The sequence below is a fragment of the Maylandia zebra genome, linkage group LG12 (genome assembly GCF_041146795.1).
Source record: "Maylandia zebra isolate NMK-2024a linkage group LG12, Mzebra_GT3a, whole genome shotgun sequence".
NCBI lineage: Eukaryota > Metazoa > Chordata > Actinopteri > Cichliformes > Cichlidae > Maylandia > Maylandia zebra.
Genome location: NC_135178.1, coordinates 13,826,582 through 13,852,341, shown reverse-complemented (window position 1 = coordinate 13,852,341; position 25,760 = coordinate 13,826,582). Strand labels below are relative to the sequence as shown.

Here is a 25,760-nt window from a genome sequence, read left to right as displayed (position 1 = left end):
ATTCACTTTGAATCAAAACTCTGTGGATTGTACAGCATCCTACTGATGCAAAGGAGCATCCAAACACCACACATAGCTGCTTCTAAATCCTAATGGAGCATGCTGCCTGAGAGGCGAACACCCTGTATGGATTTGCACAACTGTAAATGATGTCTGGGGTAAGAAGGCTGAAGAGAGAGGGCTGAGTGGTTTAATTTCTTGAGGACTTAATCTGGGTTTTGGAATTAAGGGAAGACTGGAAGCATCTCCCAGTGAAGCTTCAGATTTATCACTGCCACACTTCACTCTCTGAATATAAGTCCACTGAATTAAAATCAGCTAGGGATGCCCCTACAGAAGTAAACAATAAATGTGAGGTTTAAAAATAAAATATCAAGTAAATAATGCATATATGAAAATATTGTAAGTAACTGAGGGATTATTCTTTTTATGTTCTTTTGTACATATATGGTTACAGACGCTTGTTGCCTTCATGCACTTTTATTTGGAGTTTCATTTATTTTCTTAAAAAAAGACAACACACGATAGACAAAAATCCACATTTTTTTTGCTGGTAGGGTTATTACTGATATATATTTTGTAATTTAGATATTGGGAAAATATCTTTAACATAAACTCTTTGGACCACAGTGTGAAAATCTGATAACATGACTGCCCTAATGATGATATTTCTGAAGGAACTGAAGTACTCACCACATTCAGTCACAAACAGACCCAACAGGTCTAATTCTGGCTCTGTAAAATATTCAGCACTGCAGTGGATGGTTAATATCCCTAGCGACCCTGGTGATTTCCCTGGGGTTTCTTCTTTTAACATGGCTGCCTTACCATGTCAGTCTAATGTGTTTTTCTTGTTTTGTCAGACATATAATTACAGGCCAGAAAAGAAGCTCAGTTCCTTTCTATTAGCCTGCCACGGTCGGAGCTGGAATTTGTAAGTGATGGGGTCTGACTGTGTGTGTGCACCTCCACATCTCTTATGTAATTTCCTCCAATGGGAACATGGAGATGAGAACTAAAAGTTTGCAGAGTCACTTAATCTTCCATAGAGTTAACTAGAGAGAGCTGCAGAGCTGAAGGGTGTTTACCGTATTGAAACAACCTTCAAGTATTGAAGCTTGTTTAAGCAGTCGAAGCAGAGTGAAGCAGTGATCTGCGGTGATGTAAGCCTGACGGATCCCTGTCAGAGAAGTCTCTAATCAACAGAAAGCCACTTATTTCCTCTCTGTTAGAGTCTACAAGGTGCCTAAGACACCTGCTATCACCAAGCTGACAGACACTTATGCATGGTAACCAACAGCTGACACAAACTGATGCCAGTGTACTCTGAGAGAGAGAGAGAGAGAGAGAGTGACTCACACATACTCGGATAGATCCCACTCTCAGGAATGCTGGATGCCACAATGTGAGATCCACTGTATTCTGAATCATATCTCGTACACGTGGTATCTCACAGATGGAGTCCCAGTTAGATGTGTGTTTTGTAACCAGTGAGCAGGCAGGAAAAGAGATAATAATAATAAGAAAAGTGGTCATACTCCAGTGTGCTCAAGCAGAAAGCTGCTTCTCCTGTAACAAAATGAGATCTGTCAGAGGTAAGTATTATTGCATTCTTCTGCCTGATCAGCACAGTTTGTCTGTAGTGATTTCTATCTGCTGTGAGAGTGCTTCAGTAAGCAGTTCTGCTGCGCCAGTCACATGCTTTGGGCTGGGGCTCAAAGCCAGCTGTCCCCATCATCAGTTCAGACAATGCAGAAGATGTGGCGACGTGAGACTTTGGGGCAGATGCGAGTAGCAGTGGGCGGGCTAAGAAAAGCGTGACTAATCCAATTCAATTCAATTTTATTTATACAGCGCCAAATCACAATAACAGTTGGCTCAAGACACTTTATATTGTTAGGTCAAACATTGAAACAACTCACTATGAACAAGCACTTTGAGGGGTCCCGAAAAGCGCTATATAAATGCAATCCATTATTATTATTATTATTACTTTGGCAACAGTGGGAAGGAAAAACTCCCTTTTAACAGGAAGAACACATAGGGGTGAGTGAAGAAGAAACACTCAGAGCATCATGGGAAGCCACCAGCAGACTAAGATTTATTCGAGTGTAACTAAGTGAGGATTCAGGGTAGGGCTGCTCAATTAATCGAATTTTAATCACGATTACGATCTGGGCTTTCAACGATCATTAAAAATGACTGAGCCGATTATTAGCCCCTCCCTCATGCTTTACTCTCGCGCTGCTCCGTGTTCGAAATCCAGCGCACCTCTCTGCATTTCGAACACGTGTCACAACAATTAAGAGCAGCGGTCCCCAACCCCCGGGCCTTGGACCGGTACTGGTCCGTGAGTCGTTTGGTACCGGGCCGCGAGAGTTGAGGCTCAGGTGTGAAATGTATGATTTTCAGGGTTATTTTGTTATCGTTTTGATTGTTAACTCGGTTCTCCTTGGTCTTTTCATGTGTGTTATGAATAAATCTTCTTTTTTTTTCAGTACTGGTACTAGTTTTATTTTGTTGTATTTATCCGCGATACCTTAAAGGCCGGTCCGTGAAAATATTGTCGGGGATAAACCGGTCCGTGGCGCCAAAAAAGTTTGGAGACCGCTGATTAAGAGGACCCAAGGGAAGCTCGGAAAGCTAAGCAGAAGTTATTTGGAGAGGAGAGTGACTGCCATTGGTTGAAAAGAGAGGTAAAAAAAAAAAACTTCAGTGGTGCTGCACACTATTTTATATTACTTTTTAAAGTCATTATTCAATACATTGTTATTGTTAACCCTTTAAAGCCGGTCAGAGCAGCATGTTCTGTTTTGTGTAACTATTTTTAAATCCCTGTAGAACCTGAACCGTGTAAGCTAGCGCAATAATTTTTTTTGCACATGAAACCAGAGGAGTTGTACTTACATCTTATGCCATCAGCTTGTCCTCGGTCACGGTTTCCTTCCACATAAAGCTTTGCAAAAATTGCATAAAAAGCGCTTGCAGGAACAAAAACATAATATTCCAGAAACATGCTTTGCTGATCCGATCAGCTGTTCGTAACACTTCCCACAGTGAAACAGACGTCAGCACGAACTATCCGGTTGTTCAGTGATGACGCGACGGATCCTACTTCCGGGTCTAAGGTAGTCTGCGTTTAATATGGCTTTTGTGTTGTTAACATGTTTAATGTTATGTATTTTCTTCTATTTGATCTCAAAAAGCTCCTAAAAAAGTCAGTGATCACTGTTGACCTCCCTCGGCTTTTATTATCGCTAATCATTTATTTAAGCTCAGTTTTTAAAACCTTAGGATGTAACTACAGCCCAGCCCATGCAGCAGTATATGAATGACTAACCTCATATTGTGGATGGATTATCTCAGTTGTTCTCCTGGCTGAAGTTTGGTCCTTTTACAGCATCCTGCCATGCGATTACATTTGTTCCTGACCACCGAGAACACTCACGGTAACTTTTATCGAGTGGAAAAAAAGTTAGCTTGTTTATATTATGCTAACATAGCTGTGTCGCTAGCGGTCACGTAGCACATCATTATATACCAGCTAGCCCAACTTCAGTAACCCTACAAACGTCACTGCTGTTTAGTTTTCTGTCTTCATTTATGCTGGAAGTGATAACAGAGCTGTACGTTTTAATTTGTTTCCAAAACCCCGCAGTCAGGACATGCTATATTGTATTTAGATAGAAGCTAGCGAGCTAACTCCCTGCTAACTTCTAACTCCGTTAAATGTCATAAATTCCGTTTTCATGGATGCCTGGATGTTAAACTCAATTGTTACACCTGGTAGAGCAGAACGCTGATCATTTTATTAAAGATGAAAGACTTTAGACAGTTTTTCAACTCTCAGTAATGCCATAGTGATCGTTTCATATATGGACCTGCACCAGAGTTTAGACCCAGACACGGCTAGTGACGTCAGACTGAACAACCGGATCGCATGTCCGCCATTTCCTGCCAGAAACCGGAAGTGACATCATTTTCGCGGAAAATGTAGTTTTTTACTTGTAGGCCTTATACCAGTGTTTTTATAAGTCATGTTTGACTTTTCTGAATAATTTCTGGGATGCTTAGAACTCGAATTGCACTGCTGGAAATAGGTTATTTTGATGCACATGCTGTTTTCTTTGCAAATTTGCATCATAGGCTTGTTTTTTCGTTTTTCCTGCAGTGTATATAAAAATTGCTGTATCTCCAAAATAAAACTATGAAGACACTCAAAATAAATTTCCTGTTGTTGTAAACTATTTTTTGAAACTTTTTTGTATTTAAAGTTTTGAGGGATAAACCTCTTAAATTTCTCCAAGTAGAAATATATGTAAAAAAACCCCCCAAAAAGGTTTTCAATTTTTTTGTAGTTTATTGCACTTTTTTGCAATTAATGTAGTTACTATGGACTCAATGCATACATATTATTAAAATATGGGCTATAACAGTTGTATAGCAACTTGAAATGCTCCCACAAATGGCACTACAACATGTAAAAAAATAATATAAGCTCTGGCGGACTTGGTTCTATAGTAGGTCTTAAAGGGTTAAATAAATATCGTCAAATAATCGAGATCTCAATTTCAGTGAAAATAATCGTGATTATCATTTTTGCCATAATCGAGCAGCCCTAATTCAGGGTCACCTGATCCATGGTGTGTTTCATGGTGTGATCAGTCCTTCTTAATGATTAACACCTTGAAAACCAAGGACATGGTTATTGATTTCAGGAAGTCATCCCCTCATCCTGCGCTTACAGTGGTAAATGGTGCAGCCATCGAAATGGTGGATAGTTACAAGTATTTGGGAGTTGTTCTTGATAAGACCCTGTCCTTTGAGTCACATCTTGCTGCTACAGTGAAAAAGGCCCAACAAAGACTATACTTTTTAAGGAGGTTGAGAGGTTTTAATGTTTCATCTGAAATGATGACTCTCTTTTATAAAAGTTTTATTGAATCTGTTTTAACTTTCTGTATCATTGCTTGGTACGGTAGTATGTCCATGGATAATAAGACCAGACTTAACAATCTGGTTAAAGTGGCGAGCAAGATTTCAGGGAGGTCTCAGGTCCAGCTTGTGGACTTTTATAACAGGCAGGTGCTGAGGAAGGCAACCTCTGTCCTGTTGTGTTCAGATCATCCTCTCTTTAACGATTTTCAACTGCTTCCATCAGGTCGTCGTTATAAAATGACTGCAGTGAAGACGAAGCGACACAAATTGTCGTTTGTACCTAGTGCTATTATCTTAATTAACAACACTAAATTGTAAGTGTTGTTGCCATTGCACATTGCACTTTTTTCGATGGAAAATCTAGGTTGTTTTATCAGGCTTATATTATATTATAGTATTTTTTTTAATGAGTGTACGTGATGTGTTGGTTGTATGTTTGTTGTTTGTTTTGACATACTGCGAATCAATTTCCCGTCAGGGACAATAAAGTTACCATTGACCATTGACCAGCCCTCATTATACGATTTATCAAAAAGGAAAGTTTTAAGTCTAATATTAAAAGCAGAGCGGATGCCTGCAACAGCAAAGATCTAAAATCAATAGGGGACATTTGACTGAATCAAGGCATTGCCAAGAAACTTCAGATAATAAAGGAGAAACTAGGCTGCAATAATTTTTAATTAGAGGATTTGTGACTTTATAGAAATGCGGTTTTTCACATCCACAGGGTTGACATTTGCAGAATAAGGCCGGTCAAATGCTATTACCTGATGCCACCCTGTACCATACATTCTAACGGACTGAATACCTGAAAGCTGTCTGAAAATGTCACCTTGGGGTTTAAAAAATTACAGGGGACGTTTTTCCACTATTTTCCCTAAACAACAAGGCGATTAAGAAAGAAATAAAAAAGTCAGTTGTCCCAATTACAGGACTATTTTTTCTCTACCTCATGACCATCAATATGAGAGGAGCAACAGAAGTTACGTCAAGAACCACGGGAAATCCAAGTTGATCTTAAACTACGTCTGAAAACTGTACAAATGTAGCTGTCATCTCTGCTTTCCCTCCACGATGAGCATCAGTGACTGCAGAGCGCAGAAACCCCCGGAAATGCCCCTGCAAAGGCCTTTAAGGGACTCAGATACGCAGCGACACCGCGGTGCTGCTCCGAGGCTCGAACTGCCACATGCCCCCAGCTCCCTCAGCACCACCCCTCCCTTCCTCACAAAAACACGCACAACCACGCCCCCAGAGGCACGCGCACAAGCGCAGGCTCAGACACACCACCTCCTCCATCACTGGCAAACGCACATACACACAGAAGCATCGCGGGGTGAAGCGCACAACATGTGAAATGGGCATGAAGGACAGGTGTCGGGCTCCGGCAGGCGCACAGCAGGTGCAGCGGGGCTAACGCCGTACCCACACGGAGAGCAAGGCTGCCGCTTCGCCATGTCCACCGCATGCCATGTACTCACTGGCGAGACGGTAAGAAGGCCCGTCGTTTACTCTCGAAACATTTACCGCAACAAACTTGTTCGAACTCCCCCTCTTTAGCCTTCTCCGTGGGCTCCGTCCTGATTTGAACCCCGTGGCTGCTTCAGTATTTATGTTTTATTTCTTTTTAATGATGTCATTCCGGACTCAAAGGCGTTAGGTCAGCCACAAAGGATGGAGGGCCGTCCGTGCCGCACCAAAATAAAAAGATTTGCCCGAGTGTATCAGAGCAAATGTTTGGTAAGGCTTCGAGGCTCAATGCGTCTTGCTTTGGGTTTGGGCGCGGGAGGTTTCAGGAAAATTTGCAGCACGATTGTGATAGAAAAGGAAAGAATGCAGTCTTTAAAGTTGCTTTTTGTTACTCTTTAATATGGCAAACAAATGGATTTGATCTCAGATTAATTCTGGACTGCATACAGAACATTTAGCTTTATATAAGAAACGTAAAGCCTAATACCATGCAGTACAGCCTTTGGCTCTATGAATAGGCTGTTATGTAAAATTACTGTTACATCCTTTAAAATCAAGTAGCACAGGTCGATCTGCTCACACGCATGTTTGCATCGATTATCAGTTGATGTTTTTTTCTCCTCAGGCTGAGATTTTGCTCTCAGTGTGCAACTGCAGGAGCATTTAATGGATTCTTTGCTGTGTGCCGTAGCCATGGAGACAGTATGTGGCATGTGGTTTTTCTACTTGTGCTAAAGTGGAGTCTCTCTATTAAGGAGAAAGCTTAGTCCGTGAAGACAGAGGAAGGAATTTGTGGATTCACTGAGTCAAGATGTCCTGTCCCATCCTGAAATTCCAAAACACAAATCTTCCCTCTTTCCTCCTGGATCAGTGCGATTTGGAAGCAATATTCTGGTTAACAGATGTGTCAGCGAGAGACCTAAAGTTACTGTCAACCTTCAAAATTATATGCAGCACAATTTCTTTTTAAATTTTCTTTTGCATCTCCTGTGCAGTTGAATGCTCTAGCATTACTTTGGGGATCAGTTTTGTAAGGCTGTTTTACCAATATCGGGAAACGACATAATTTGATGAGCACTGTTCATCCATACCCATTAAAGGATTAAAGCTGTGTCCTTGTTTGAGTCAAATTTGGGCATTGGAATGCTCACTAAATGTTAATAATAATGATAATAACAGTGCTATAATAATAAAACCTAGAGCTCAACAAGGCCTTAGTTTTTGCAAGCCCCTCCTTAAAAGTATTTATTTAGATTTTTAAGGATAGAAAGATTGGAAGCTAGGTTCAACATTTTTTCCTATTTAGTGGCACTAAATAGGAAAAAATCATTTCTAGATTTATCATTAATAGGACATTGGTAATTTATTTGTAATAAATTAAAACAAGAGCTAGTCTGACAATCGCAGTTGTGTTACACTGACATTCAGCATTCAAGACAGTGGTCCCAGTCATGCCGGAAGAGATCGCGTGGTACTATCTAACCCGCTATGTAAAGAAGAACAAAGCTTTTCTCAACATTACAAAACATGTTTTACTGTTATAGTAATCACACTAGGTGCAGTAGTTTTTACTACAAATGGCTTCATATGGTCAAACATAATGAAATATTTAACTAAACCCCTAAATGTCTGTGATTGGTTGTTGTTGTCTGTTAACCACTGGATTTTCCTGTCTGTAAATCTGAGAAACCCTATTTTAATTAGTATATATAACTATAGCTATTCCTGCATATTAAAAGTAGAAAAATATTCATATTTGTGCTTTACAATGTGACAATGAACGCAACAAACCATGAAAATCAGTGAATAGCGGTGTATGCGTTCGCGTGTGTGTCGGGGTTTGTTGTGAACAGACGTGATATTTAGGTGTGTTGTGGAGACATGACAGAGATGGCTGGTCAGGCCTCTCTCGTCATGATGAACAGATGGTAACTCAGGGTTGGCTTGTGGGTGAGTGCCAACAAGAAAGCCCGTGTGTGTGTGTGACACATAAAAACCCATTGTTGGAACATTTTGTCCATAATACTCTCCAGAGGCCTTAAAAAAACCCCCAAATAAACAAAAACAACAAAATGTTTTGGTTGTTCTTTAATCAGAGATTCGTCAAAGTTGTCTGTTATTTATTGGAAAATATTCAGAGCAGCTTTCTTTACATAGTTATGCTAACGTAATACTTGCTACAGAAAGGCGACATAAGCATGTACATTGCTGTATTTCATTTATATTTCAGTAATCTTAGTAATCAGTGAGCTTTAAGTTGTGGCTGTTGGCCTGAAATTTTCTAATTGGGTTAGTCTTTTAAGCTTATGTTACATTTATATCTACTCACCCTTACACATATTGGAAGTAGTTCCTTATAGGGCTGTGCGATATGACCAAAATCTCATATCCCAATATAAGACATCTATCGTCCGATAACGATATAAATCACAAAAATTAAAAATTTTCTGTAAACTCTGTGAATCTCGGGCAGCTCGACTTGCGTGAAGTGTTGCGGGGGAAAGCCTGTTCTAACGTTTGAGTCTAAGGTTTATTTTTTAGCACCTGACGGCTCTTTTTTTTTCTTCTCATCCGTAAACACTCTGCATACTCTTTCACGTGGTTCAGTTTATTTTGAAAAGTCTCAACAGGATCTTGAGCTTTATTGTGAAAGGTTTATGTGGAAAATAAACAAGCGGACACGTGATGGTGTTACCGTCGTTGTCGTAAAACAGGCGCTTGTCCGTCCGTAGTGTGGTTATATTAAAAATAAGAGAAAGAGAGAACTTTAAGAAATTAATATAGCCACTACAGTGACCATCAAAACCGTGAAAAAATATTGCCGTAAACAGTTTATTTTGCGACACCACGAAACAAACGATAGCGTAAAATGAAACGATAGACGTTTTTATATCGTCATCCGATATATATCGTTATATCGAACAGCCCTAATTCCTTAGATTTACTTGGAAAATATATAAACATTTTATGTATTTAAAATATCTAAAATGCAGTATAGTAAGAAACTCAGTTTGCTAATTTAGCATTTTGTCCTTTACAATTAACATTTCAAAGGACATTTAATCTGGATTATCTTAATTTGCACAAATAAAACACATAAACAGACTTACCTTTTAAAATTATTGTTTACTTCAACTCGTTTGAAAATGAAAAAAAAACATGAAGGACAAAGGGAGGGAATTCCTAGATTTATTTAAAAATGTATGTGAAGATTTCGTCAAGTAAAAATAAAACAGATTTTAAAGGAATTCTTCATTCTGGGAAAGGATTGTTTATTTCTCAGCTTAACAGACTGTCAAATAGACCAGACCACCACAGGGTTTATATTATAGATGTTATAGCTTCATTCATCTGTCAAACTGTAATTCAACATTAGTGCTGATAACACTCTCTCAGCATCTGCAGTCTGATGAGGGGCTGTGAGGGCAACAGCAGCCGCCAGACTGAGCTGGAGGTAGAGTTCTTAGCCAGCAGAGGATATAAGCCATACCAAAGTCTTCTCCAGAGTTTCTGACTGAAGACGATTTGCACGCATGGAGCCACCCATATATTTAAACTAAGAAAATCCCTTTAAGGCTTAAACAAACCTCGAGGTCTGTTTGGTGTGATTAAATTGCTTGTATTATGAATGCAACCCACTCATTCAGCAGGACCTTTTCGTTTAGTACCATGCTAGGAACCGCATCTGTCAGCTGTAGCTTGCATCTAAAGTTCATCTTTTTAATATTCATACAATGCCCTAAAAGAATGATATACAGTTAGATATACAGTAGTTCTTTTACCATGACTTGGACAACAACACCAAAACATTTTCTATGTATAGGAAACAAATAATATATTCTATAAAATGAAAAATACAACTACTAAGCTATTACAAATTACTGAAAATGATGATTATAATTCCAGTAGATGAACACGTTTTAGATTTCGTAGCCTTTTAAAATGTCTGTGTAGGTTCAGTCCAGGTCATGGTAATCTAAGGCAGTGTTTTCCAACTACTGTGCTGTGGCACATAGGTATGCCGTGAGAAATGATTAGGTGGAAGATGGTGGAACATTTCCTGGTTCCACCTGATTAGTACTCTAAGCGATCGGCGTAACGTGCAGAACAATTACATTCTCTTCCAATAGAGGGCAGTACAACTACCCTCTCTAATAATAGTCATGCTGTGAGATGACACAGCGCGTAATATTAATAGGTAAATATTTGGAAAGAAAAAGTAGTCTATCTGACCTGCGTCCTGGAGAAAATTCCAACCCAGATGAAAGCCCTAGCATGAGTAGTGCTGGGGACAAACCAAGCCAATTCCTCTATACCTGGTGCGCAGGGAAAAATGATCAATCTGCTTTTTGTGACCTTGTTGTTTGGTGTAGTGCCGCGTGATTTCTCTAATGTGAAAAATGTGCCGTGGCTCCAAAAGGTTGGGAAACACTGATCTAAGGACCTTGGACTGGACTTCTTTAAGTTTCTTAAAGATGTTTCACCTCTCCTCCAAGACGCTTCTTCAGTTCTAAGATCAAATGGGCGTTAAGGCGGGAAGGGATCTCAAAACTGGATTGTATGTGCCAGACAGTTGCTGTCTGCCACGACTCCCACGAGGGCTTAAATACCCGGGACTCTCCACCATTTAGTCTTAGAACTGAATAAGCTTCTCGGATGAGAGGTGAAAAGTTTTCGAGAAACTTAAAGGAGTCCAGTTACCTTTCTTTCCAAGCTCCTTAGGTTGCCCTTCTAAATGTATAGTCATGTAAAAAATCAGTTTACATATAAAAGTGACTTGTAAACCTCTCCTCTGGACCGTTGACTGAGTTGAGTGGTCTGTTTTTAAACTGAACTAATTCCTAATTATTTCATGGAGGCCCAGAGATTGCAGGCTCTGACAGAAATTCACATATTTACAGCAATTTGGATTTTTTTTGTTTCTTGGACCAGTTTGCCGTTTTCTTGGCGAGATTGGAGCTACTGGCAGATTTTAAATGTTATGGCATTCAGCATCACTACTCCCAAGCCTTCAGAGCTAACGTCTACACATATGCAGTTACCACAGTTACACATCGGTATCTGAAGTTTTTTTTTATTTAAAACTTGAGATATTCAGCTGATTGCACTATTCATAAACTTGATGTTTTTTCCTCGTTTTTCTAAAAATACAAGCTCAATGAGGTTGGGACAAATAATAACAATTCTGAATTTTGGCTTTTTATAGTGATGGGGAGGAGGATGATTAGGGGTTATGGTTCACTCAAAAAATGATTCTTTACATTCATAAACATGAAGGAATTTGAGTAAGATGCAACTGAAAGATATCAAAGAAGATGAAATAGTTTATGAAAGAATTCCATTTATGGAAAAATATTACCAAAGTTGAAATTGTGGCTTTTCCATTTTTAGAAAAGATATAACATCTGTAAGTTACAACAAGATTTCTATATAAAATATAAAATACTACACCAAGTAAAGGTTTATATAGCTAATATTAGAGACCTGAAATGTAACTATTAAAGGGTTAATTCTTATATGCATCGCCAACAACCAAACTATGATTACAGAGTTTGTGAAGTTTATATATATATATGTATAATTAAAATTACAAAAAAGAATAATCTCATCTTTCACATTGATCTGTGATATTTGGATAAATCAAGGTTTTGAAAAGCAAACTATATGCATTATAAACATATATATAATATAATATATATATATAAGTTGAAACCCTTTGTGAGGTGTACTTGGGTTTATTCTGTGCCCAGTGTCATTTCTCACATCATCTGTAAAATCTGCCCTGAACTCATGCTCCTCAGCAGTTCTAATTTTGGCAGCATTATTAACATCAAGAGTCACGAGTTCATATCTACCCTTGATATGAGTAACGCAGAATTTTAGGAAGGTCAGCCCATTTCCAGTTAGTGGGCAGGATAACAAGGGGAAAGTGAGAATGCGCAATGTCTATTTTGGAAATAACAAAATGAGTGGGATGAAGGCAAATTAAAGTCTGAGGCAGATCTGAGTAGGTAGAAAAGTGACATCTTTGTAGTGCTCTCTAAACTGTTTGTTGTATTGACTATGCTTTAGTGTGTAAGAGGAACGACATAGATGGTTATATTTTAGTAAATTTATCCGTGGTCATCAGTGGATGTGGAAGCTGGATCGTAGTCTGGGAACCTAAAAATCGCGTGATGCTAATTATTCATGCTCTGGACTCCTCGTTTATATTTTTTCTTTAATCAAATGTCCCACTTTGGTTCTAAGACTAACAATATCATTGTTGCAGGTGGTCAGAGCCTGCTCTGCTTCTGTTATATATTGCCCCTGGGACTGGTGAAATGTATTTGCATAGTGCATATTCTGAGGGATAATTCTGCTCTCAGAGACACTTGTTCAGTCTTAAAAAATAGGGCTTGTCCCTCAAAACTGCCTTCTTAATTAGCTGCAGCAGAAGGCAGCATGCTGCAAGCCTTTAATGGTAAAGTGGAGCCACTGTGGGGCAAGAAGGCATCACGTGCAGTAGGCCACAAGTGGGAGTGTAAGGCAGTTCACCTTCATTAGCCCTCAGTGAGATATTGGCATTTGATAACTACATTAACACTATTAAATAAGAGCTTTGTAAACTACACTGCTGTTAGCTATGGGGTTGCTCCTCACTCCTGAAGCTCAGCATGTTGACCTTTACTTTTCCAACATGGTTTACACAGAAAGAGAGTGAAAATGTGCAAGTTGAGAATAAACAAACTTTCCGTTGTTAGAAGCTAGTGCATTACTTCCCAACTTCTCAGCTAGTTGAAGACCTACTATATCAAGCTAGCAGTTTGATGGTATGCCCTAGAATTATGATTATTCATTATTTTTGCATAGGTGGGAGCCTTTATTTACTTTTAGTCATATAGGCTCATTCTTTAGTCAAACACGTAGAGTACATAACATTTTAATGTCACCATAAAAGAAATAATAACAATTTAAAAAATACAACTCCACAATTAAAGCATTAAATAACCTAAATAATCTCCTCTTGTGACAAAGTTTGGAAGAATGGATCCAGATTTTGTGGACTGATTCTTCCTAACTTTGTGGCACCAATACAATATACTATACACTGTTTCTAGAACAGTACTGTAATATGTTGAAGACACTTAAAAAGTCTCAATTCATGAGTGGTCTGTTCACCACTCTTTAGAAAAATTCTCATCATTCTTGGCGTTGACACTGTCGGCACATTTGGTATAGCAGCAATGCTAACCGAAGTCAACCTTTGTTTTTCTAAATAGAGCCTGACTGAGGGATTTTTAAGACCAATTCTGATATTTGAGGATTTAAAAATCTGAAAGGAAATGTTTTTGTCCTTTCAGACCCACAAAACATCAACAGATTTCACTAGCATTTTTATGTGTAGTTATTTATAAGGTCTTACTAAGATAATATGACATTGCAGTTTAAAAATGACCTCGTTTTAATGTCACAGCAAGGCATGGATTAGTTGTTTACACTCTGCCCGACTCTGCTTGGATCAGCTGATTGTTGTTTTTGTGGTGTTCCAAACATGTTGCCATCAGGTAAGTTGCAGAGTGTCCTCTTGGAAGCAAATTATGCAATATTAAAAGTCATAACATCTCTTCTTTAGTTTTTACATTTTCATTTATTTCCCATTATATGAGATCAGATGAGAAAAGGAAGCGGGTAGTGGGCAACTTTTGAGGTGGGCTGTAGGCTGTCCATCCAATCAGAAGTTAGAAACAGTTGTATTTTGTCATTGGCTAAAAAAGTTTGTTTTTTCTTTTTATAATAAACTTTTGATTGGTTTGGCAAAGCACACTTTTGGATGGGTTGAGACCAGCAACCGCCAACATGGGTGCGTAAGCCTTCCTATGGCAGAGAAAACAATAACGCTGATTATGCTCCATCTCTTTTCTTTCCCCAGGCTGTGTTGATCTTGAATCACACTGAATGGAGATCATTGAAGTTTCTTTAAGATGACTCGGACACATCCCCCTGATATACTGGCATCAACTCTGTATCAGGACATAAATCTAAATCCCATCACTGACCCCTCCATTTCTCTACACTCCAACCAGCAATGTGACTTGAAAATGATTGATAAATCAGAAATCATCAACAAAAGACACTGCCGTAGTTTTGACTTCATTGAGTCACTGGATGACCCACAGACCCTCTCTTCCTCGATGGAGTATCCTTACAAAAGGCCCGAGCATCAGACATTAAATAAAGATCTTGCGTGGAATGGATTGGATCAACCGGGACATCTTCGCTTTTCATCTCCAGATCTGTTTAACACCAGGCAGTTTCAGCAGCACAGCACCCAAGACAAAACCAGCAATCTTACGTGGTCAGATTCAAAAAAGAGATCCAGGTCTAAAAGTGCTCCCAGGATTAAGGCTACTCTCACTCCTGTACCCATTTCAGTGTCTCCCCCAGGGACCAGGAAGGGGAGGGATGCAGCTCAGGCTGCATCAGATACCTTGAGGACTTCTGAAACAGTGCGAGATTCCTACTCATCAAACAGGCCTTTTTTGAATGAGGTGCATCCTATCAAACTGCAGCCTCATGCCCCCCTCTATGTATCAGACTGTTTTGAGGAGGACAAGTCAGATAAACCTGCTGTAACCCCTCATGTTAGGTGCCGTGTGGACATCAAGCCAGATGCTGCTGTACTGCAGCACACATCAAGGCAGGTTCCCAGTGTGCGTCCTGACCACCTTTGGCAGAGATACTCTCAGGCCAGTAGCAGCAGAGGTTTGTATGTGCCTCGACAGATGGTCTCCTCACCAACGCCTACTCCAAGTGAGTGCTATAGTGGAGATTTTAGACAGGGGTACCATTACACTACCAGTATGTCTCCTATCTCTTACCAGCATCTAGACATGCACAGAATGCCATCACCAACAGCACCATATCTGACTCAAGAACAAAGAGCTTACTCAAATCCTAACATACCAACCAAGTTTTTCTATACCGAGGATGCAGTCCGTTATCCAGTGCATCCCTACTCTAGAGCTTACTTTCAGGATGATCGGTCCAGTCTAACCAGTCATGGTAGTACAGTGACCAGTCAGTACGATCCAAGGACTCGATGGGTTCACACCCTTCCTGTCAGGTCGTATTACGCAGACAACTTTCCTAGAGAGCCTGCACATTCTGTATACGGCAGGCCTTACTCCACAAGTGAGGCAAGTTCATACTTTTCTCAAACTCCACTGTCTAGATCTTACTATGGTGAGGACAACCGCTTCAATCCGTATCATATGAATAACTCAAGGTTTGTTTACTCCAAACCATTTAGCTCTCCTATGGAGCAGTACTTTTCATCAAGGCCATACCATACAGAGGGTCGTCGACGCCCTCGAATGTCTCAGGCCTTTTCAGATGACTGGTATCGCTCAAGCATATCTGGTTACTCTAATCAGTCCTCTCAGCACACGCCACCAAGAGTAAGACAAGACTCCAGCATACCCCCGTGGTTTCCCAATAGCTGTACAGAGACAAGTCGCCTTGGAGCAGAAATCAAAAACCATTCAAAGTCTTGGGACAATATTCTCTATCCACGTCATGACAGAGACCAGTCAGTGCCACGTGGACGAAGTTATGAAAATTTGTTTTACCAAGCAAGGAACGGCACATCCTCTGATGTTACATCTCAACCTGTCATTCTTAACCTATCAAGTTCACCGAGACGCTACGCTGCCCTGTCACTGTCTGAAAACTCTCTAGAGAGGGGTTCAAGCAATCCGTGGAAGAATAGCAAGAGTGGACATTGGTTTGTAACTCCAGAGATCACCATAACTGACAATGACCTATGTGCAGGCAACAGCCGGCGACGTGATGTCCACTCTGTTAGCTGGGATACACTGGATGATGAAAAAACACCATCTCCCAGAGAAGCTCATCCGAAGCAGCCATCTAATGCAACAGACATTACCAAAGATAGGAAACATAACAACTTCTCCCTGCAGCAGAGCCTAGAGCAGCTGGATGAACTCTTAGCTGATTTGGTCGTTGACTACAAACCACCAACTAGCAGAAAGTCCAGTGAAGACCTTTTAGACCAGCTAAAACAGCTAATCACTGAAGATGATGAGAAAGACAGGGGTTTGTCTGGGCACGAGAACTTAGGATGTCTGAACACCCAGCTCCCCTCCTCCAAATCCAGCCCCGACACCATCAAAGACCCCGATAGTGGGTGTGATGCTTTACAAAGAAGTGCAGAAGAGTGCTCTCCAGACCACAGCACTGATGAAGATGACACTATGGTGTGTGCTAATAAGAAATGCAGCCGGATTGAGAATATGTTCAACGCCTGCCTGTATTTCAAGTCTTGTCACAGTTGCTACACCTTCTACTGCTCACGAAATTGTCGCCGGGACGACTGGGAGATCCACAAAGAGACGTGCCTGTATGGTCGTGTCAGTAGTGTGTGTCGACACACTCTTAAGTTTTGCAGAGAGAATACAGAGATCCACAAAGCCTTCTCACGAGTTGCTAAAGCTGGCTATCTCTCCAGAGGCAGAGGCGTCCTCTTTCTGGGTTTTGCTAATCCAGAGACAGCTGACAACTTCCTGCAAGTTGGGCTTGAGAGCCTCCTCATGTCTCCCACATACTTATCTCTCAGAGAGCTGGATGGCTTCAAGGACAACCTAGGAGAGTACTGCAAGGAACTGCAGCAAGCAGGTCATGAGTATGACCCCAATGAATGTTTCCTTTTGAATGTATCCATCGCTGTTGGTGAACTAGTGCCTAACAGACCTTCGCCAAGGGTCCAAACACCAACAGTTCGAAAATATGCAAAGGTGTCCTTAGCCTCCTCAAGCCCTGACAAAAAGGTACTCAAGAAGGATAGCGAAATGGAAACGCTCATCCTCACTCCCCCTCCGGGCACACCAGACATTGACAAGGAGGGGGAGGAGGGAAGAAAAGCTCGAGAGGTCTGCTTTGTCAATATCCAGCGTGAGCTCAGGACCAGAGGAGTTTTCCTTCGCCATGAGTACCCCAAAATCTATAATCAGCTGTGTGAGTTTGTGGAAAGCAACAAAAGGTTTACTCCTACTACTATATACCCAATAGATAAGAGAACAGGGAAACAGTTTATGTGCATGATCATGGCAGCATCCGAGCCAAGAACATTAGACTGGGTGGGCACCCCCCATCTCTTGGATGATATCATATAGCATAGCACTAATTAGTAACGATAATGATGTCAGCTAAATGTATATACTGGAAATAAATTGTGTGATTTAGCAAACTAAATATTGATTTGGAAATAGATGTATATACAGTATGTGACCAGCCGCTCTCTCTCTCTCGCTCTCTCTCTCTATCATCTATCTATCTCTCACTTCTGTCTGTTGCCACAGATACACAAAACTCACACGCATAAACACACACACTTGTGACATGTTGTTTTTGGCTTGTTTTGATCCCGTTGCCCACAGAACAGTTAAACAGTTAATAGCCTGCATGTAGACTAGGCAAGCTCTCCAGTTATCCAGGTGTTTAAGATGTGAACATGTATGATTGTGCAGTCTCTGCAGACAATTTATGAAGCACACAGTATTTATTAAGTGCACATTTCATTGCCTACACATAATAGTGTGCAAAGCCAGGTTTCATATTGTAACAGTCATCCACTATTAATTTCTCCAACAAATGCTAAATCATATATTTATATCTTGTTACAGTGGTTGTAAGATTACAACTGTTGTTTATTAGTATTTAAGTATTATTTCCTTGATATGCTGTAGATGTGTGGTTTTTAAAAAAAAATTATATTAGTCATTGTTTCATAGATAAAGGAGTACAATCAGACCGCCGGTTGTTTTCCCACTCCATTCACGATTTAGTTGGAACTTATTTCATCTTGTGAAAAGACTTGATGTCATTCTTGTATAAATTGCTTTGTTTGAAAGTGGCCTTCAGTCGAAAACAAAAAAAAATGCATTTGACACAAAGCAATGTATAGGGTTAGCTATTTCTAAAGGGTTTAGAGCTGTAGAATTAGGTTGTTTAAACTACCAGTGTAAATGAATAATTATTTTTGCTCAAAGCATGTTATTTATATTTAAGGTATTTTAATATTGATATTGCTTATGATTAAATTTATTATGTTAACAAGATACCATTTGATGCATAGAAATGTAAGAGGTATATATATTGAATATTAGATCATTTGAACATCATGAACTTGAGACCTTATTGTAACTAATACCACAGTATGTTCCTAATTAAATCATATGCAATAAAAGAGCAACCTTAACATCTATATTGTAAAATCCTATTTTATTATAAACACTTAATAATTCCTTTGAGCCAAGAGCTGCAAAGACTATTTGCACTTACACAAATTACGAGATAAGAATGTTCCTAACAGCGCTGCAGCACTGACCCCAGATGATAAGCCTGCTTCCAATGCCATTGTTGACTAATCTAAGGTTGCCCTTTTACTTGATTATATCTTTGTGCAAGACCTTCCTCAAGTTTCTATTTTGTGATGTTTATAACACACGTATATATAAATATATATATGAATCTATAATAAATGGAAGTAAATGAGTGACCTCATGGCTTTGAATTTTTCTTCATGGGCTACTTTATATAAAGGCACAAGATTAAATAAATACAGTTCTTGTCATGTTGTCTCCTTTTTATATTATTAGAGCTCCACCTTGTGGAGCAATGCATGTATTGGTCGAAATACAAAGTTGGTATTGGCAACTTATAAAAAGTAAAATATATCACATTTGACCTCTGACCTCTTTCAAGGTCAAGTAAGGTCAAACTTTCATAAAATGACTTTAAATTTAAAAGGTGATGCTCTCACCTTTGTCACGTGACATCTAAGTCAGCTTTGGTGCTGATAAACTAATACTTAATACACATACATGACATACAGTACAAAAGGCAGTGTAGGAAACTCATCACTCTTTTGTCCAGTGGTGGCTCACACATGGAATATGAGCAAGTATGAAATTGAATACCATTTAAAGGCCTCGGGTATCATTAATTACAATGGTTATGCACATGTCAACCAGATAAACTTTAAGTATGGGTAAAAATTCTATATGCATACATTCATTCACATCATTAGGTACAATAGTGACCTATTAATTACTAGGTTGTACCCCCTTTTGCCTTAATAAGTCATGGCATAGACTGAACGAGGTGCTGGAAACATTCCCCAGAGATTTTGTTTTGTTTTATTAAAATAAAATTTCACTTATTTTTTGGGAAAGTGTACATTCTGATCTAAACATCTCGACAGTGACATCTGCAGGTCTTGGGGGAAATGGCAATGTGAAGGAGTGTCGATGGTAGAGAGCAAGACATCAGGAGTTCATCCTCCAGGTGGGATCTCTCATATTAATTGAATGCATTTCAGTTTATTTCATGCTAACGCTTGTGGTAGCAGCCCTGAAGTTCTGTTAAACTAGGAGATAATGGATTTGAGAGGGCAGATTCAGGGGAGCACTACTGGGGAAGGGACTGACAGTTCAGCTGCAGGCTCCACTGACTTAGCATTATAAAATAATAATAAAAAAACAGCAACAAGTAAACCACTACTGATACATCATTCATAAAAGGACATTCGGTGTGTGTATAAAAAAACAAAAATATTAGGATTCAATGGTACTGATGCTGTGGGGAGTAAAACATACTTCACGAGGTTCTGAACAACTGATGGTACATGTCCAGTTAAGTTGGAGGTATAAATCCTTAACATTACTATTTTAAATAGCCTCTGTGACATATGAGTTACAGCTCTTTGGGTTACCTGTAGTTGTTTGATTCACAACTTGTTTTGGAAAATGCACGTTCAGAACTATGAACTTGTGTTTTGAGAAATTATGGAGAAACGACTATGTTTCAGCTCTGATTAGATGACAACATCATATTTTTCTAGTGTTCATATCATGTCCCATACACAGCTTTACGGCAGCGTTAATGGTACATCAAGTTTTGCTTTCACAAATAAAATAAAGCAAAACATCAGTTGCGTGTTAAATACACATTTGAAAAAGGATACGAACAGATTTAATCCAAAGTATTTTCCGTATTCTGCATAAAAAAAACCTTATTACAGAGATGAACATATTATGTAAATATGATAATAACCATGCTTCCATATAACTATATATAAACAATTTAAATGTCACTTGGTTATCCATAAAGAGACACATAATATGTGCATAAAAAATAAATATTTGGGATATAATGTGTGCCTATTTAAATACAAATCCTCCTGTGTTATAGTCAGGACCAGCCCATTTTTAGGTTATAAAATGCATAAAAGTACCTTTTAAATTTGTTTATTGTATCAAGGCTTTTTGACTTTGTCAGAATTTCTATTTAAACAAAGTAAAACAATAACACTAAATTATATAATGAAATGCGCTGGTGAAAATTATGACTTTTTTATTGTTGGGGTTGGTTTAGACCCAGTTATGATATAACATTATAAAACAGTAGTGCTAAAGCTAAAGTCATAAACACACTGTGAGCTCACTAACTCAGTTAGAAGCTACTCTCTTTAACGCTTTGTCTCCTTCCCTAAATAAACAACCCCTTTTATTCTTACTGCTTCACTGAAAAGGTCATCCAAACTGAGATCTACATGTAAGACCGACTCATTTTGGTGACTTCAAGTTTGCATCATGCAGAAAGAATTCTACAATAAGCCAAGCTCTTTATGAGAAGAAGAAGGATATAATTATCAACCAGAGGACACGGATACAACTGATGAATCTGGTGAGGAGGTCACAGTTGCTGAAGCTGCTCCTGCTGAAACAAACAAATCCAAAAGTGGTGATATCTCTTGGATGGGCGAGGCTCATTTCACTGAAATTCAACCCAGGCCCAGACATAACAGTATGAATGTTTTGCCCCTTTCCATGGGAAATGCTCCTTCTGGCAATACATGCCCAGCAATTCAGGCAAATACGACATAATGGGATGTGATGCAAAAACCAGCTATGCATCGAATTGAAGACGACAGGAAGATTTAAAGAAGCAAACCTGCGAGTGGCATCCCTGAGAAAAAACAAGGAAAACATCAAGTCCTCGATATGTTTTCTGGACTGCAACCTCGCAGCTGCTGTGAGGAAGGACCTGTGATACCGCTTATAATATTATAATATTTTTTTATAATATTAAAACTAATATATATATATATATATATATATATATATATATATATATATATATATATATATATATATATATATATATATATATATATATATATGTGTGTGTGTGTGTGTGTGTTCCATTACCTGTCAACGATAGTAAGGTAACATAACACCCTTTTATTTTAAAAAAAATTTTAGAATGGAAACGAGATATGCTGTAAAAAGAAAGGGCCTGGGAGCTACAAGAAAAATATTAAAACCAGTCTTTTCATGGATAAGGAAGCCTAACAAGGTAACTAACAATCAAACTGCATGGTAAACCATTGTTTTGAGGATATTCTTTGGTTGATTTAGGACACGGGTCAAAACCGATCAGTTAACATAAGAGATAGTAACGGAAAGGTACCACAAGAGGAAGGTTTAAACCTCCTTAATTTCCAGGAAACCTGATGTTTAAACATGTTTTCTATTTTAGCGTGAAATGTCCCTTTAACGACCCAAATGCTTCCTTTTGCGCATGCGCGTTGCGCAGGTCTCCTCGTGATGACAGTAAATGACAGCAGCGTTCGCTAATGAAGAAGGCAGTGTGAGACCGCTAACCGCCAACAAACACTTGACTGACTCGAGAAATCTTATGATCAGCTGTGTTTAGAGGAGGTGGGAACAATTAGTACGGACTAATTACGTTTGGTAAGTGACTGATTTTATGGTAACGCGTATTGTTGTTCACATTTGGTCCACTCAGGAGCTTGCAGCCTAAAGCTAAGCTAACGTAGCTATCGGGCTAGCTCATCATTAGCTTGACCTGCTCGCAAACGTTAGCCCAGTTTAACTTGGTTAACATTAGCAGGCTACTACAAAATTAGCCAGTTCACAGGGCTACTTTCTTTCCGCGTCCCACAAATCAGTGCATTCGCAAGTTCGTCTTTACTGGAAGCAGTGTGACACCTGGGTGCCCCTTGTTCCACTTTCCTTCATAGCTTTTAGCTGGCAAATACCGGTCATATGGTTTAATTGATATGATTCCCGGGTCGTCTTGTGGTGATCTACTACAAGTTAATGGAGCAGGCGTTTACGGGCATTAACATTACCCATCTCGATCTGCTGGCTGCTTGGCCAAATCTCAGGAGTGGAAACAGCATCAAATCAAGGACACTATAAACACACAAATGCACGGCAGTTAGAAAATGTACATGTTTTATTCAGATTTTGTGTTAGATATGCTTTCACCCACTCACTGAGAAAAGTGGGTGCGGTGTCTAAAGTAACGTAAAAACATAGGTACAAACATGATGTTTGTAACGTTAAGGCTTGTTAGGCCTTAGGATATCAGAAGCATGTTGTCATTGAACACGACTATTCAAATAAGCGGTACATGTTTCTGGCAATAAGTAATTATCGCTCGGTTTTGTCCGTTATCATTATAGTAATTACTGGTAGATTACAAAAAATGAAGCCGGTTAACTCAAATTTAATTCAGCCTGTTCGTTGCCAATTGCAAAATGTGAAACGTTGCTCCTTGTCGTGTGTTATGTCTTTAAAAAAAGTTGTAATTTTTTCCCCCCCAAGGTTAAGCTTAATGACAAAAATCACAACACAAACATACACGTATTTGTTGTACAGTACAGTGCAGTAAAGTCTTAGCACCTGTAAAATAACTAGAGCTACAGTTTCCACGTCCTTAGTTATCTAAGCCCATAACTCCCATATTGCTCATCACGTCATGCTTTTTTGTTTATAGCCTCAGTAGTCACTTTCAGTTTAAGTCTTTACTAAAAATTGAATGTGATTCAGATCTGACTGAGGCTCAGCAAACAGGACTTTATTCCTCTGTATTTGTGACTACAAAGTGCCTGACCAAGGTTCAAGTTTTTCAGTCTGAAACCTCAGCTACAGTCCATTCAAATTTGTTGCTCAAAATGCTCAATAGTAAAGCAAGCAGGCAGCAGTGGGGAGTCATTGTTAGTTAATCCAGATAATAATAATAATAATAATAATAATAATAATAATAATAATGATGATAATAATCATTATTATTATTATTATTATAAATTTGTTGTAATACAATGATCTGCAGCCACCCCTCAGGTGATGTTTACTTTTATTCTTGCTCCGTTTCATTTCGTGTTTCATCAGTTCTTGTCCTGATGCATTAATAAAGTGTGTGCTGGTTAAATTGGCCAAACCTGCAGCGAACGGTTAGTTTTTACTCCTTCAGAAAGGATTGAGGTTCAGGAAAAATGCTGAGAAAGGTCACCCGTAAGCCTCACATATTTTCTGTACACTATCTGCCTGCTGAGCAGTGTAAGAAATTCTGAGAAAGGGAAGTGTGAAGAGGATGTTTGCTCGGGACCGCAGATACCTTTTGTGGAAAGTGAAATCCTTTAAATCTATAAATAAAAAAAACACTCAGTTCTGTTGGTTTGTGTGTGCGCTCATGTAGTGGGTGGAGTGGGCTGTGATCCAAACACCTTTACTCCGATGCTGAGATATTTACTAGAAGTAGGAAGCGCAGAATAAGTCCCAGAACATTGTCCACGCTAACGGTGGTGTCTTGATACAGCCCCTTTTAAGACAATAATTTATCAATAATATCTGTGTAACCGAATGAGAAAAATAAATCTGGAGAAAAAAGCAAGAACAATGAGAGATTTATTTATTTATTGTATTGTGGTGTGGCATTGTATTATTATTGTTATCAAGATGGAGTTTTGCTAATGAGTCATTTCAGTTAGCTCCTTGGTTTGCTTTTTGCTCCCTGTCTTCTATTTTCCCCTCTGAGTATTTTCTTCACCACAACCTACTTAACTTCTGCTCACATTATCCTCCTTCATTTAATAAGCACCATCAGAAGTTTTTTTTCCCCCTAGACTTGCCCTGGCATTGATAATAAATTAAGGCGTTTAGAGATGTTATGAGTGAACACTCGGTCCTCTCGTGACTCATGTTAACAGATTTCAGTGGCTGTCCTGCCACGACTTTTATTCTCACATGCAGCTTACAGAGTTGAAGATTAAGCCTTCCCTCAGTGTCTGTTGTTTGGTTTCTCTTCTGCTTTAGAGTTCCTCTGTGCTCTCCATGACTGACTCACCAGGTAGCTCTACTCTGTGGATTGTATTGACGCTCGCATGCACATGAGGCTGTGGCAAATGGCAGTAAACCTCTCTGCTAGACACTTAAAAGCCTAGTTGCTTTTTCACTTCTGTCCAAATATGTGAGGAATGTGCTTATTCAAGAAGATGAGCGGCTCAGTGGAAGTGCGCCATAAGTGTGCTTGTAAGCCAATCCCATATGGAAAAGAAATAATAAAAACATATGATTTACTCATGAAAGTGGCCACTTTCATGAGTAAATCATATGTTTTTAGTAAGTATACAAAACATACAAGTTTCATTATATAATTTTTCAAGGGATCTTATATGTGTTTTCCCTCTTGTATGCTTTTCATACAAGTTTCATACAAGACAGATAAAAACTTTATAAGATTTATATATATCTTTTCCATATGGGAATTACCTGTCAGTGACTTACGTTCAGATCTGAAATGACTTTTGAACTGAGAGAAAATGACTTTTTTGTCTTTATTATTCTGATCTGTTAATTTACAAAGGTCCAAAATCTAGAGCAGTTTACAGTACAATAAAGACCCAACCAGGGATTTGTTGTTCCAATGTATTAGTATCATCAGTAGTGGAACGGGAAAATTCAACATCACAAAATGGATAAGCCTTTCTGTAACCACTGGACTATGGTAAAGTTTGGAAATGATTGGCACCTTTTTTACTAATCATTGGTTAATCATTTTGGTCATTTCCAAAGCTTAACGGCTGACTGATGTGGGTTTTTCTGTTGTTGTTGTTTTTTTTAGCCTTTATGTTGATAAGCACAACATCTGAAGCCTTAGTTCACACTGATCATTAATATTTGACATTTTATAAATAACACAATTTGTTAATTAATAGAGAAAATAGAGAGATGATTGAAAGTAGAGATTGGTACTGACAGTGACTACTCCTTGGTCTTCTTCTTCCTGCTTAATGTGCAGACTCAGGCTGGCAGACTTGGGGTGAAACCCTCCATGCATTGTAAGGAGCTTGTGTTGATGTCAGTAGCTTCAAGGGCTGGGCGATATGGCCTATATCCATATCACGGTATAATTAGAAGCATGTGTGGTAACGATATATATCGCGATATATTCTTTTCTTCTGTGTAACGTATTTTACA

At 39.0% G+C, this 25,760-nt stretch overlaps 2 protein-coding genes across 5 annotated transcripts in view; both read left to right on the top strand.

Annotated features, from left to right (window-relative positions):
* The first annotated feature begins 6,205 nt into the window (after nucleotides 1–6,205).
* unm_hu7912 (un-named hu7912) lies at nucleotides 6,206–19,019 on the top strand. The gene is made up of 2 exons (XM_004544174.3): nucleotides 6,206–6,429; nucleotides 14,321–19,019. The coding sequence occupies exon 2, from the start codon at nucleotides 14,373–14,375 to the stop codon at nucleotides 17,580–17,582; it is 3,210 nt and encodes a 1,069-aa protein (XP_004544231.3). The 5' UTR covers nucleotides 6,206–6,429; nucleotides 14,321–14,372; the 3' UTR covers nucleotides 17,583–19,019.
* Nucleotides 19,020–22,074: 3,055 nt separating this feature from the next.
* Nucleotides 22,075–25,760, top strand: part of gapvd1 (GTPase activating protein and VPS9 domains 1) — a 30,789-nt gene continuing 27,103 nt past the window's right edge. For all 4 annotated transcript variants that reach the window (XM_024804381.2, XM_024804380.2, XM_024804379.2 and 1 more), the window contains exon 1: nucleotides 22,075–22,226. The gene's annotated coding sequence lies outside the window, so the exon portion shown is untranslated. The remainder of the gene's footprint in view (nucleotides 22,227–25,760) is intronic.

What these genes read in the sequence shown, in the direction of transcription:
- unm_hu7912 (XM_004544174.3), top strand. Translation starts at nt 14,373, where the DNA reads ATGACTCGGACACATCCCCCTGATATACTGGCATCAACTCTGTATCAG.